Source organism: Lactuca sativa, chromosome 9 (assembly GCF_002870075.4).
Source record: "Lactuca sativa cultivar Salinas chromosome 9, Lsat_Salinas_v11, whole genome shotgun sequence".
In the NCBI taxonomy this organism is placed as follows: domain Eukaryota; kingdom Viridiplantae; phylum Streptophyta; class Magnoliopsida; order Asterales; family Asteraceae; genus Lactuca; species Lactuca sativa.
Window position 1 is genome coordinate 11,285,891 of NC_056631.2, and position 15,440 is coordinate 11,301,330.

Consider the following 15,440-nt stretch of genomic DNA (forward strand, 5'->3'; position numbering starts at 1 on the left):
GTCGGCATTATGGCCGTAGACCCGTTCCTACTGGAAGGAAACTCACCTGAACTGCTGAACTCGGCCGATAACCCTCCAGCTGCTAACCGAAAACTCTCTGAAATGCTGCTCCTCTAGCTCCCTAAGCAACCAATACTAATAACAACACTTAGACTAAACTGTCTTCTCGGGGTCAACTAAGTTAACTTTGGTCAAAGTCCTGGTCAAAGTCAACCTTCCTGATTGACCCTACTCGCCGAGTCAACCCGTCGACTCGTCGAGTTCTTATACTCAGAAAACTCCCATAACACGACTCAACTCGCCGAGTCGCCCCAGGACTCGTCGAGTTGAACGATCTCAGAATTCCGTCTTGACCAACTCACTGAGTCGCCAACCGACTCACAGATTTGAAGCTTAACCAAAAGAGGTTGGGGTTCTGCGACCTGACTTGCCGAGTCTAAGAACAGACTCACCGAGTCCAAGACAATCTTCAACAGACTCGCCGAGTTGTTCTTCCAGCTTGTCGAGTTCCTGCCCATCTTCATACAACTCCCCGAGTCCACCCATGTGACTCGACGAGTCGCTTCAGATCTTAATCCATACAGTGGCTTTTCGAGCCATGCAGGGTCTCCAAACTGTAGATCCATTCTTCTAAGGCCCACCATTCACGTAAAGTTGCAAACTTTATGTGGAACCAAGGAGCTATAGGCTCAAAACACTCTAGGGCTAGGTTTTAAGACAATCATGCTTCACCAACAGACCAAGGGCTGATACTTTATGGGTTTTTGGACCAATACAAGCCTAGATCTGAAGTAGCAACCTCAGATCTGGACTTTTAACTCGAAATGGCTCCTTAACATGTCAAAATGGCCCCAAAACATCATCCAAGAAAAGATCTAGAAGCAACAAAGGCAAAGTGACAGATTGTTACCTTCAAATTGATGCTCACAACCAAAGAGTTGAATCCTCCAGCTCCTTAGTGGTCAAATCCTCCATATCTTTCTCTTGTAAAAGCCCCAAGCTCACTTTCCTCCTCCTCTTACTCAAATTAGGGTTTGGAATCGCTTAAAGAAGCTTCTAGCCGACAAGGGGGCTGAGGAGAGGACATAAGGTCTTTTAAATAGGGTGCAAACCTTAAGATTAGGGCTTTTCTCGTCCAGACCAGACTCGCCGAGTCGGTTACTTATTCTATAACCCGGATCCAGCTCCGACTCGGCGAGTAAGTATACCTATTCGTCGAGTCCCGTCTTCAATCTAAACTTTAAGCTCTTAACTCAAACTTCTGAATTTTGGGATGTTACAGGTGAGACACATACCCATAACCATATTCGGTGTTGCACAAGCCTCATCGGTGGTCAGCTCAAAAGCCCTGCTCTTCACCACAGGGGCCTCCACATTGCCTTGGCGGCCATCAGTAATCCTCAATATGGCTGGTGCAGGAACCGCCACAGATCCCCCTAATAATCTCAGCCAGTCAGACTTTTTATGGTCGGGCCGATTGCAATGAAAGCAAATCAGAGCACTCCTGGGGTGGTCCCTACTCATGTGGCCTGACTGACCACAAGTACAACAACCTGGTCCTGCTGCTCAGGATGCTCCAGTGTGCGACTTGTCATTCTTGACGCAACGGTCCCGTCCCTTTTGGCCTCTGGTGCGAGTATCAGAAGTCTTGGGCCTTTTCACCTGGCCCACAACTATCTACACCTGCTCCGATTTCTGCTTCGCCTAAAGCTCCAACTCAATCTCCCGCGCGTGGGACTTCTCGATCATATCATTCAGGGTCCTGTGCCCTGAGAAGCTCACGAGAACTCCCTGATATCCTCCCCGAACATGTCATGATATCTCATCTTCCTGATCTCCTCATCTGTAGCGTACTACGGAACCAACAAAGCCCTCTCCCTGAATTTGGCGGTAATCTCCGCCATGGTCTCGGTCTTCTGGCGAAGGTCCTGGGACTCCCTTGCTAATTGCTGCACCTCAATAGTCACTGAAAACTCCCTCTGGAATCTATGAACAAAATCCTCTCATGTCATCATTGCCACTGTTGTTGTCCCTATAGCTCGGGCAACCTCCTCCCACCAGTCTCGTGTTTTGTCCCTCAGCAGGCAGGATGCAAATCCCACATTTGCCCCTTCAGGGCAAAAACTCGTCCGCTGAGCATTCTCCATGTCAGTGATCTATTGATGACTAGCGATAGGGTCCTTATCCCCAAAGAACTTAGGAGCTCCGCAAGCCTTGAACTCACAAAATGAGGGGGGTCGAGCTCCAATCTGACTTGCAGCAATCTCGGCTCGAAAAGACTTGAGCATCTCATCCATCAAATCCATGATCCCCTCTTTGATAATGTTGAATAGCAAAGAGGTAGCATCCACAGTGCCGCGAGTAATCTCAGCCAAAATGAGCTTGCGCAGCCTCTCATCAATTGGTTCAACACCTGAACCTGAGCCTAAACCAGAACCCAGAACTGAACCAGAACCTGAACCTCCTCGAGTAGTCATCACTATCCTCAAACTGAAGCACAAGATAAAAACAATCAACAAAAGACTTGAGGGGACTCCTCTACACGGGTCTCCTTAGAGTTTCCAGATCTACACTCATCTTAGCTACAAGTCATGTGCTTTTAGTAGTACGGGCCCAATACTACCTTCCACACCTACATGTACCTTCCTTGAGGTCAGTCCTGATTCCTCTAAGCCACCACACTAACAACCTTAATTGATCATATGATATACATCATGCATATACTAGACTCTCCTAGGACTTCTCAATTCCCACCACTCGCAATACCAAGAACCTCAATCAACACTGCTGGTTGCCCTATGAATGCAAGTTATACACAAAATAGGATCACATAGACTATCAAATGATGATTCTACCCTAAGTCCACAACCAAACAAGGAACAGAAAATAAGGCCAAATCGATCATTCTAGGGCTATACAATCCTAATCGTATAAAACTTTGAAAGCATACACATGACATTAACTGAGCCGATATCAATTCCGAGTAATACATAACATCAAGTCCCACTAGGATATAAGGCATCACACAAATCAGGCAGTTCTATCATATGGTTCCTGAAAGTATCTGTAGCCCTAATCTAGCATGCAATTCTCATATCAAGCTTACTACCTATAACACATAAGTATGGGTAATTTGGGAACCATTTACTTGAGCTCGGCTGATCGCACACGCCGCACCCCTCTCTTCTTAATAAACTCCATTTTTAAAAGCTAACTCCATTTTTAGTTACGAAAACGATCATTTCCTCGGTTTGAGTTCAGATACACCCGAAAGTATGCCCGAATCCCTCAAACCAAGGCTTTGATACCAACTTGTAATGACCCAAAAACAATAATAAAAATTTTCATTTAAAAGTCTTTCACGTCATTCATTAATTGCTTAAAACCATATTAAATCATAGTATTAAAACATAAAAGTACAAATTATTTCAAATGCGGAAACCATGAGGGGATGATGATGTGTCATCACGTTGGGCCCTTCCCTTTGGAACTGGATATACCTGAAACCATAAACATAAACTGTAAGCATAAAGCTTAGTGGGTTCCCCAAAATACCACATATACAAACATACAAGTGTCATGGGCTACCCCCATGGTTTTTCCTTGCAATGCCGAGGGCCAAATCCCGGTCTTACATGCGAGTGCCATGGGCTATCCCCATGGTCTTTCCTTGCAATGTCAAGGGCCAAATCCTGGTCTTACATACAAGTGTCATGGGTTACTCCCATGGTCTTTCCTTGTAATGTCGAGGTCCAAAAATCGGTCTTACATACAAGTGTCAAGGGCCAGATCCTGGTCTTTCATGCAAGTATCACAGAGACAACTAGAATTCTACATAACAAAGTAATGGGTTGGCATTGGTGCATTTGACCCATGGATACAATGAGAAAACTCACCTCAACTATTGAAAGACTATACAAATGTCCGGGCTACTAGATTGGAAAAATCTTTGTGCTAACTATATAAACAAAGTCCCGATCAATAATTGGGACATAACCCATAACTGAGAATCTACATTACTTGCCTAGTGTCCAAAGGGCCAATTAATCCTTTTTCTTTTAAGCCCAATAAAATATCCTTCGATATCTTCACATAACTTCTGACTATGATCTTCTTATCCAACACGACTCTGGTGCAATTCTTCATGCTTACACTGACACTCATTTTACATCTATGAGTGCTTACTTGAATGTAGACCAGTTTGGGTGTCCTGATGACCGTCGATCCACCGGGGGATATGCCATTTACTTTGGAAACAATCTTATTTCTTGGTCTGCCAGAAAACAACACATGATATATAGGTCATCTATAGAATCTGAGTACAAAACTTTAGCCGACACTGTAGCTGAGCTCACTTGGCTTGAATCACTCCTTCTGGAACTTAAGGTTCATATGACATCTATCCTAGTCTTATGGTGTGACAATTTGGGTGCTATGTACTTATCAGCAAATCATGTCTTCTATGCCCGCACAAAACATGTTGAAGTTGATTTTCATTTTGTTAGAGAAAAGGTTGATGATGGAAAACTTAATGTGCGGTTTATTTCTACACATGATCAGATTGCAGACATTTTTACCAAGTCATTACCGTCTCATAGATTTACTGATTTACAGTCCAAGCTTCAGCTCGTTGCCGGACGTCCCGACCTTAGCTTGCGGGGGAATCTTAGACAGCATATAGTATAATATTAGAGGATGCAAAGTGTAAATATGTATCTTCAGACAACATATAGTATAATATACAATATAATCTTTACCAAGATTAACTAAGAGAAAGGAAGTGATGCTAGGTTTGTGAAGGTAGTGATGGAAAGTTTCAAAAATAATTGATTATTGTCATCGGAATCATTACGGTGATTGGTGAGGGCAGCAATTTGGATCTATCACCCTTTTGAATTGGAGTAATGTCAGATCTTACATTAATATTTTTTTATGGATACGTTACGTGTTAATAATAGTTTACGTATTGACTAGTGGATATGTATTAGAATACGATTAGTGATTACCCTTTTTTTAGAATATAATTTAGTATTTTTAATAGAGTAGGATTATATTTTGGAAAAGATATATAGGAAATTTTTATTTGGATGAATGTCTATATTCTATAGGGATGCTCTGTCTTTATAAGCAAAAGAAACTTGAAAGACCAGCAACCAAACCAATCATTATCAATCATCCTTGGAGATTACTCAAAGTAGGACTATAATGGTCAATTCCACAGGCTATAATGACTTGTACATCATGTAATGTAAGTGGTACCGCCCACCCTCAATTCTAAACGGGCCCCTTCTTTGTTGAACCATGCTTATCAGCTTTTATGTTCGACTAATTAACTTCTCCAAACCACATTTAATACACCAAGTTATTTTTAATGGAAAAAACTAAACAATACCATCTTCCTTGCATTTATTTCAAAAGATTTGTTTTCAAACTATTATGTTTACTAATTAATAAATTATATTACAAATAATGTTACATAAAATTCTTTTTATTTAAATAATTCAAAAGTACGTGAGCAGTTAGGACTTTGCCATTTGAAATTTCCATTTAAATTATTTAACAAACTGACTTTTCATTAAACAATAGTTCCAAACAACGATATAAAATATCTATCAGCTACACCGTTCATGTTATCCATGTTGAACCTAATACAAATAAAACATCAAATTTCAATTATTGTTTAATCGAGATAAAATTTCCATTAAAATTATTTAAATAAAATGTAATGATTTTCATTCATGAAAACATCTGCAAGCCAAAGTGGTATCAGAAATCATTCTTACATCCCATGCTACCAAACCCTAAAACCCTATCTTCTTTGTGTGTAATCTTTATGTCATTGCTTTAGACAACTACGTTAATCTTTGTAATCACTTACATAAATCCTTTAAGAACTCTTAAGCCAAATGAAAAAAAAATTAAGAAAAACAAATTTAAAATCCAATCAAAATAGAAGAAAAAAAAGAACACGATTCATCTCATCTATACGCAACACACTGGAGCTAGATAGGAAGAACAGCATTTCTTGATCCTCTACCATTTCCAAACGAGAAGAAAGGTCTTCTTGTTCTTCCACTCATACTTCCCTCTTCATTGGTTCTGATTTGTTGCAGACTTCCATGGTTCTGTATGATTTCCTGAACCGATAAATATATATGGCGATCAATTGCTGAATCCATTGAGAACGATCTCCGAATCGGTTCGATAGAAAACTGCTCATCTTTTCCCCTAATATCAATGTTCTCATCTCCCATAATCGAAACATGATGACATTTTCTTGTTTTCGCCCTCTTCCCTCCAATCTTTCTTGGAGAATGACCTCTAGATTGTTGTGATCTTGACCCATGGTCCTCTTCACCCAACTCAATCACCAAGAAATCTTGATTCCTGCCAGTGGGGCTCATTTGAGGATCTTGAGGTGAAGAACTTGGTGCAATTATTTTGTCTTTTGGATACCTTGTGTTACCTGAAATGCTCAATCTGCAAAGAGGGCAATTCGCATTGTTCTGAAGCCAAATGTCAATGCAGTCTAAATGAAACGCGTGGTTGCAGCTTGGAAGAACTCTTAACGTATCCATTTCCTGAAAATCGGTTAAGCAAACAACACATTCGTATAAACTCCGTTTCTCGCCTTCGCTTTCTGTATATTGAAAAATGGGGATCTCGCGGATTAGTACTTCATCGAGTCCCCGAACCTGCCATGGAGGAGTCGAGTATGGAGATGATAACGGGTCGGGTGTGTATCGTTCCCGTGACATGGAAAAGCGTCTTAATGGGTTCACTTGTTGCCAGTTGAAGCAGCCTCTGGTGACGAAAAAGTAGTAGGAAACGAGCAAGAAAGCTGTTGCTACGATGCAGAGTGCTGCAATGGCTAAGATTGGGAAACTAGAGGTTGATGGATCAGATTGGTAGGCAGACTTTTGTTGAACCTTGATTGACTGATGATAATCCATTTGGATTAAAACTGGATTTTGAGTTTTTGAGGAATGGGTTTTGCAAGATCTTTAAAGGAACAGTTGCCCCAATTTGAAGGTGCTCTGTGGGTGGGGGGATGAAATCAAAGATGGGTCAGCTGTATGAACTCAAAAAAAGTCAACATGATTAAGAAAAGGAGTTGAAGTACATGAAGCAATAAATGAGTGGGGATGTTATCAAGAGACACATGGTTGCTTCAATATGGAGATCGTAAAACATGGAGGGGGTTGACTCAATGACAATGTGCTACATGGGGTTGACTATCGAGAGAGAGAGAGAGAGAGAGAGAGAGAGAGAGAGAGAGAGAGAGAGAGAGAGAGAGAGAGAGAGAGAGAGAGAGAGAGAGAGAGAGAGAGAGAGCATCTAATTTATTTTTAAATTTAAATCAATTAAAAAACATAAAATAAATTTAAAAATAATATATAAATTACTTTATATGATTTTGGACCAACTATGTAAAAAACTAAAAATGTAAAAGTCATCAAAGTTAATAACTAAATCAATGATTTGTTGTAGAACACGGAGCCTGTATATGTATTTTTGTCTATTAGTTATAAATATAAATTAAATACAATAAGTTACTAAATATAGTAATATAAATTCGTTGACCAAACTAAGTTTTCTAAACCAAATACCCAACATTATTGTTTCGGTTTGGCTATTTATTTGGGCTTTGGAGCTTGGGACGAGGTTGCCCCAAATTCAATTTTGATATTGGATTAGTCGGTGATCCGTCAAGTATCATCAAATAACCAATCCACCATAGTAAAAAAGTGTATGTAATTGTAAAGCACTGGAGCATCTTTCCAAATTGGGAATAGAAGTCAAAATAATATCCGACGACAAACTCCATCTTCGTCGGTTCTTTGTCATGATTCCATCACAGAAGTTGCTAAACTATAGCTCGACGCATCCGATTTGATGACCAATGACACTTATTTAAATCTCCACCAACTGCATTTACAAAATTGAAGATTTCAGTCCAATGTTCATCACAAAAAAGTCAACTGTCCAGGCCTTTAAAATGGCTAAATTACAGCCATAATTTACCATCTTAATCTTGCGGATCAACGACCATGGAGACTCTAGTTTCAACCTGGTCCAGAACTGCTCAAATCTTACCGGAAAACTATGTCTTCCCCATCGGTGAAAGGCCTGGTTCTGTCGAGGTTCCTATATGCCAAAACATCCCATTGATTGATCTAGCTGAAGGTCAAAGTCAAAGTCAAACAATTGACACAATACTTGCTGCCTGTGAAGAATTCGGCTTTTTCCAGGTTAGATCGTCAATTGTTTATATATTTGAGAGCTTTTGAAGTTAAATTATGCAATCTGATATAACCAGGTGATCAATCATGGAGTTTCTGAAGATCTAATTGATGACACAATGAAGGTGGTCAAAGATTTCTATGATATGCCGGATGAAGAGAAGGCAAAAGTATATTCGATTGATCCTAGTAAAAGTTGCCAACTTTACACTAGCAGTTATACCTATGCTGATGAAAAAGTTCATTTTTGGAGAGACAATTTGCGACACCCTTGTCATCCTTTAGATGAATGCATTCACTTATGGCCCAAAAAACCTACCAACTATCGGTAAAATAACCCTAATCGCTATCTTCAAGTTTATGGTTTCTTGAAGATTAATGTTTCTTATTGTGTTTTGTAGCAATGTTGTTGGGAAATATTCATTAGAAGTGAGGAAGTTGTCGTTAATAATATTGGAGCTAATTCGTGAAGGACTAGGACTGAAACCAGGATATTTTGGAGAAGAGCTAACCGGGTCTCAATCGTTGTCGGTCAACCATTACCCTCCGTGCCCAGATCCTAGTTTGACATTGGGATTACCGAAACACGCTGATCCCAACGTCATAACTGTGCTTTTACAAGGAAGCGTTTCCGGGCTTCAGGTTTTCAAGAACGGGCAGTGGTTGGGTGTTGAGCCACTGCCTCATGCATTTGTGGTTAACATCGGTCACCAATTACAGGTGACCATTAATACAACTATCTTTGTTTTCAAAATTGTTCACCTTTTTTACTAGGTTGGTAATAAATTGTTAAAATTGTGTTGTTAGATAATTAGTAACGGGAAGTTGAGAAGTGCAGAACATAGAGCAGTGACAAACTCAAGGGAAGCTCGAACCACAATCGTGAGCTTCATCAATCCTTCTCCTGACACCATTGTTGAACCAGCAAAATCAATGATTAGTGATGGTGTTCCTCTTTATCGAAGCTTCAAATTTAAAGACTTCCTTAATTTCTATGAAGAGAAAAAGGGAGACACTAAAGCATTAATGGAGGCTTATAAGATCAAAACTTAATCGTACTTGTATGTCTATGGCTCTATGCAACATATAATGTATCAAGGAGAATCAATAATCATGCTCATTTACAGCTGTAATATATTGGGATAGCATCCATTCTATGTATAGCTCCGTAAATTATGCTTTGTAAGTTGTACCAAGTCCTGTATATATGTACCTTTGTATTTATGAAAAATACATTGTTCATTTAGGGGTTGTTTGTTTCTCCTCTTAGACCCCGTTTGTTTGTTTTTTAATTGCAAAATTAAGAGGTAATGTCTTAAAATTTCAGATTCAGGGTGTTTGTTTGAGTATTATTGTTTACCTCTTAAACTAAAAGATGCCTCTTATTTTTTAGATATCAAATGAACTCTGAAAAGAAAAAAAAAAGGGACGCGTCTTATTTGCCCTAAACACATATCATCGACCGCCTCCTATTATTTCTTCACTTCACATATGCTTCTTGCCTCGCTTTCTTCCCATCAGTTTCGACGCATCCTCCCTCCAACGACGAACCGGTGACGCAGCCTCCCTCCGGCGCAATCGTTGACGAACGCATCCTCCCTCCGTCTCCATCTCCATCCGACCGCAACAGGTATGCTCGCCTCCTCTTCTTTCTGTTTCATTCTTCTTTCCCCTCTAATTATTTGGTCTTCTTCTGTTTCTTCTTTGTTTCCCCTCAAAATTGATAATTTACGTGACTACATTGCGAATCAATTGGTGTGAAATTAAATTTGTAGGATTTTATTTGGATTTTAGTATGATTTTGTGGATTTAAAAATATTTATGTTTGATTTTGATTTGTGTTTAATTTTGATTTATGCTAAATTTTGATTTTATATGGTGTTTTTAATACATAATTAAGAATTTTTATTAGGTTATTTTCTAAATAAACAGTTGAATTTAATAAAAAATAAAATAGAAGGGTAAAATGGTCATTTTAATAATTCAGCAAAACAATTCAGAGGCCCCAACCAAACAGCATGTTAAACATTCAGTTCTTAAACTTTCAGACCCTCTTAGAAATTCAGACCTCTTAAAAATTCAGATCCTGCCAAACAGCCCCTTAATCATCCCATCAAGAGGCTAACTCTGGATCGTTCAGATTCAGAGTGTTTGGTTAAAACTTTTTTACCCTCTTAATCGGTCAGATGTGGCAAAATATGGTCTGAATCGGAAAGAGTTTAGGAGGAATCTGAATGAAAAAAAAAAGACTTTTAATACCCTTTGCCCTAAGAAAAAAAACACGTCTGCCTTTGGTTTTTCTTTCTCCCCCACTACACAAGACTCCTCCTTCATTCTCCCTGAGGCGCCGACCACTTCCCCCGGACAGCCTCCGGTAGCGCTCCACCTTCGTTGCCTTCGCCTTCATCGCCTCCCCCCTCGACGCCTCCCTCCACCGATAAGTTTTCTTTTCTTTTTTCTTTTTAGTCGTTTTTTCAGGCCAATCTTTTTGGTCGTTTTTTCCGGGCCCTAAAACATATCCTGTTTGGTTTTTTATGAAGTTGGTGTTTGATTTATGTTCTTGCTGTTCGATTTTTTAGGGCTTGTATGAAATTCATTTTTCTGTTATGTTCTTGCTTCTCTATTTGGGTTTGATTCTCAACTTGTTTGTTGATATGCAATGAAACAACTAGCAAGAGAAGTGTGCCCAAAGGTTCTTCCATTTCCACTGCAACAAGACGAGTTTCAATGGAAAATAGCACCAAGAAAACAGATCCACTAATGTTTCAGAAGTTGTATGACCAACTAATTAATTAACCATGATTGTTACCCTTTGAACCATTTATTGTGAGATTGTTATAAAACTTCTTATACTATTATCTAAGGATCCATACATTACGAATTTGGATGTTGTATGATTACTATTTTGGATATTGCAAGATGTTTAAATTGTATGCAAAAATAATTGGGGTTAAAATGGTCATTTTCATCATTAAGAGACTGACATTCAGATGTTTAACCAAACATCAATTTATCTTTCAGATACAAATTTATACAGAGCCTCTACATCATGCAGACCTCTTCATCATTCATATATGAATCATCTAGATGCTACCAAACAGCCCCTTAGCCTTTTTATGGTATCAGAGTTGTTTCTGGTCTCGCAAGTCTCGATCCTTCTTCCCCTCTCGTAACTCTATCTCAACTGTCTTAATGGCACCCTTTAAAACTATTGTCCAACTCACAGCCACAAGCCACTTTTCGATCAAACTCACAGCCACAAACTTCCCAATGTTGCGCAAATAAGTTCAATCATCCCTCATCGGGCTTCCCCTAGATGGCATCATCAATGGTCTTAGCACACCACCATAAAAAATCATCACTAACAAAGATATTACCAAGCCGAGCCCTGGATACATAACCTGGTATCTTCAAGACCATATTATATTTAGGGCCATACTCGGAAGCTGTTCCGACACCATTAAGCCAATTCTCACCTCAACCTCAAATACAAATGATGTTGGATTAGGTGTCTAAGTTCATAACTATTTTTGAGATGTACTTGACCCGGTTGGCATTGTCCATTTTGAGTTGCATGGCATTGCAACACTTGGATTGATTAAATGAGAGAAATGACACTTAATGTTTATTAATATATTATAAGTTCTAATATATTAATAATGTTATTTAATTAGTATTGATAAGAATTAATTTAGAATTAATTTGGTGATCAAAAAGAGACTAATTAAATATATGGGGTTGATTGGGTATGATATGTGTTAAACGAACTAGTTTTATCCTACTTTTAAAATATAAATTAGACACACAATAGGCAGTGGACCTGTCAATTGGTGATATAGTTGAATAAGCAGGGTATCGAACTCAGGGAACGGTAATTAAACTAATAATTAGAATTAACTAAAACAAGTAATAAAAGTAAAAGGGTTTCTCTACTTTTGCAAGACTAGAAACTTAGATAAACTAACTAACACGCAAATTAAATAACTAACAACTAAAACAAGTAAAAATCAACTAAATTCAAATATTCAATAATAAGAAGACTTATGTTTAGGTTCGGTTTATCTACTCATATGGTTGATTTTATGGCAAGTACAATGGATTAATTGTTATTGGCTACCGATTAAAGTGATTAGGTTCACATTCGCTATTATCAATCCTTAGAAAACATATCAATTCAAACAATGGTCAGTTGATTAAACTAATAAATTTCCTAGTTAATTATTCAGGTTACATAAGACTTGTAGTGGTTAATTAAATTGGTCGTTCAATTAACCTCTTGTTGATGGTTTATCACACAAGTTCACACATTAATTTACCCATTTTCTAGTTAATCATAGTTTCACGTTCGCTATTCCTAGGCACATAACAATGTTTTCACATAAATTACATGAGATAAGCAATTAAGAGATGTTCATGCAGCTTAATTATTTGATAATTAACAGAAAATAGTTATAGATAATAGATAAGGTTCTTTAACAAACTTAATGCAACTAAATTCACCAATAAATAATCAATCCAGCCACAAATCAATCCATAGTTGTAAATTTTCCTACCCTAAACAGAAGATATAAAGCTTAGCTCATGATTGTAGCAAAAGCAACTCAAAAACAATGTCTAGTAGTTTAAACATGATTAAAACAATATATAAAGTAAAAAAGGATTTTATTTTTATTGCTTATTAAGCTTCCTTTGACAATATTTATTGATCTCTCTACTTTGTAGATTCTACAATTTCATCTTTGGATGTACCAAAAAAGGATGGGTAATGGGTATCTTAACTCAACGGGAAGATGGCCAACTTTACGTGCAAGACTCTTCAACTTCTGTTGAAATCACCATTTCCAATGCAATACCCTTACATCACTTGATTTTTTTTTTTTTTTTTTTTTGAATAGTTATGTTATCGTGGATTAAGTTAAAAGCACAAAATAAAAGTTATTAATAACGATATTAAGACATTAACCAAAGAATATTTCCATATCTACTCAAATTGTATTAAAATATTTGCATATTTGCGTTGTCCTTTTTTAAAAAAAAATTATAATATGTTTTTTTTAACATTCTATTAATTTGATAGGATGAGACTTTTTTTCACATAAATAATATATTTCAATGAAAGATTTTTTGGTTTTATACCGTTCACATACTCTTAGTAGTATTTACTAAGGGTGATCAAAAAATTAATCGAAAACGAAAAAAAAAAGTTGTTTAGTTTTTTATTTTTTAAAAACCAAAATATTTGGTTTCGATGTCGATTTTTATATGTAAAACCCGAAGAAAAAAAATAAACCAAACAAAAATTATGAAATCCTAATAAAATATATACATATTAATATAACGAGACAAGGAAATTAATAAAAAGGTATGACGCATTGCTTCCTATTTTAGAGTTATGTTTGATAAACTAGCTAAAAAATTAAATGATAGCTGAAAAGTTAAATGGTTACTTAAAAAGCTAGTTGATAGTTGATAGTTGATAAAAAATAATGTTTTATAAAACTAACTGATATGCTACCTGCAAAGTGTAAAAATGATATATAAGAGCGGAGAGCATATAGAAAAATCCTCCTTAATAAATGAAAGGTTTTTTTTTTTTTTTTTTTTGCCAAATATCAGTCTCTAATTAATTTTTTCATTTGTCATTTTGTGGTATTTTTGAAATAAATATTATCCACTTGTCAATTTTTGATTTGTTTCAATTTTTAAAATTAAAGGCATATACTTATATATGTAAAGTATTAAATATCATATATATGATATTAAATTGCATAAATATATTTCTTTCTTTCTTATTTTAAAGTTGTACATTAAAAAATATTTTCTATTTACACTTTAATGTTTAATCTTTTTTAAAATCAACCTGTATAATATACGGGTCTCACACCTAGTGTATTTATTATAACTGATAAACGGTTTTTTCCGTAGAATTTAAAATAATCTCTATAAACTAGTTGAAAAACTATTATGAGTAGTTTTTTTAAAAAGCTAGCTTTCTAAAAATTTTTAAAAAATAGCTTTTAGAAAAGGTAGATTATAAGTTAATTTTTTACTTGCACAACTTAAAAATTTCAAAAAACATGGCCTAGATGTCTTGAGTTTGATTTCTGTTGGAAGGTTTTATGTTTTTAATTTTAATTAATGTGTCTTATCTATCCTACGTCGGGATTTATAAGTAATATCATACATCCTCCGTCATTATAAATATATTCATCACTTTGCATGTTGTTACAATCCCATCCCATGTCAGCTCGATGGATAAGAGCACATTGAGTTTCTTAATCTATAAATAGAACAATCTATTCTTTAGAAACCTTAAGCTTTGTAGTTTGTCATCTGTTAGTTTAGCATACCTAAATATTTTTGTATTTTCAAAAAATAAAGATGTCTAGATTTTTATTTTAAAAATTAAGTTAAAAGTTTTATAATTGCGATTTGAGTTTTGAATAATCCATATTGCATTGGCTAAAAACAAAAGACCAAAATGTATGGAATAGGTTATCTTATGTTTCAGTTTTGAAAGTATGAAAACCAAAACTTATATATTTGTTCGGTTTAGTTAGAAACTGCATCGAACCTCATTGTGTTCGCTTTTAGTATCTATTTAGGGCGCACACGAATTGAGGGATATAAGGTTATCTGACCGACTTCATTAATAAAAAAGCCAATTTTTTCTTTAAAAAAAAGCATAACTTTTAACACGAATCTATTAAATAACTTTTAACATAAAGTGACAGGTGGTGGAACATAGAGCACCGACAAAACAAATAAAGGTACGAACAACAATCCTGTTTTGACACCATCAAAGAACCAATGAAATTGATGATTGAATAACGACTTGTTAATTAAAACAGTGAACCTAATAAATGGCTGGTTTTTGACATGAAAGTTCTTAGGTTTGTCAAGTTTTTTCCGTTTGTCCATATAATGATTTCTTGTTCATTAATTTCCAAAATTTGTCATGTTTTTTTTTTTTTTTTCACTTGTTGCGTATAATAACAGGTTTACGAGTTACCATATAAACTTAAGTTTACAAATTTTTATATCTTTACCCCAAGTATTTTATAGTATATTTAATCAGGGGCGGAACACAAACATTAATACTAGGGGGCCGAGATACCAAAGGCAATAAATAAGTACTCCATTCGTCCCAAAATAATAATTCACAGACAAAAAACACACAGTTTAAGAAAATATTAA

General features: G+C 36.4%; 2 protein-coding genes across 2 annotated transcripts; one reads left to right on the forward strand and one right to left on the reverse strand.

Annotated features, from left to right (window-relative positions):
- Positions 1 to 5,918: 5,918 nt before the first annotated feature.
- Positions 5,919 to 7,237, reverse strand: LOC111881186 (RING-H2 finger protein ATL16). The gene has a single exon (XM_023877580.3). The coding sequence runs from the start codon at positions 6,951 to 6,953 to the stop codon at positions 6,003 to 6,005; it is 951 nt and encodes a 316-aa protein (XP_023733348.1). The 5' UTR covers positions 6,954 to 7,237; the 3' UTR covers positions 5,919 to 6,002.
- Positions 7,238 to 7,706: 469 nt separating this feature from the next.
- LOC111881332 (protein DOWNY MILDEW RESISTANCE 6) lies at positions 7,707 to 9,489 on the forward strand. Its single transcript, XM_023877738.3, has 4 exons — positions 7,707 to 8,252; positions 8,321 to 8,571; positions 8,645 to 8,963; positions 9,051 to 9,489. The coding sequence occupies exons 1-4, from the start codon at positions 8,052 to 8,054 to the stop codon at positions 9,294 to 9,296; spliced, it is 1,017 nt and encodes a 338-aa protein (XP_023733506.1). The 5' UTR covers positions 7,707 to 8,051; the 3' UTR covers positions 9,297 to 9,489.
- Positions 9,490 to 15,440: the final 5,951 nt, after the last annotated feature.

Coding starts and splice junctions, on each gene's coding strand:
- LOC111881332 (XM_023877738.3), top strand. CDS start 8,052: ATGGAGACTCTAGTTTCAACCTGGTCCAGAACTGCTCAAATCTTACCG. Junction 8,253..8,320: donor AAGAATTCGGCTTTTTCCAG/GTTAGATCGTCA, acceptor TGATATAACCAG/GTGATCAATCATGGAGTTTC. Junction 8,572..8,644: donor AAAAAACCTACCAACTATCG/GTAAAATAACCC, acceptor TGTGTTTTGTAG/CAATGTTGTTGGGAAATATT.
- LOC111881186 (XM_023877580.3), bottom strand. CDS start 6,953: ATGGATTATCATCAGTCAATCAAGGTTCAACAAAAGTCTGCCTACCAA.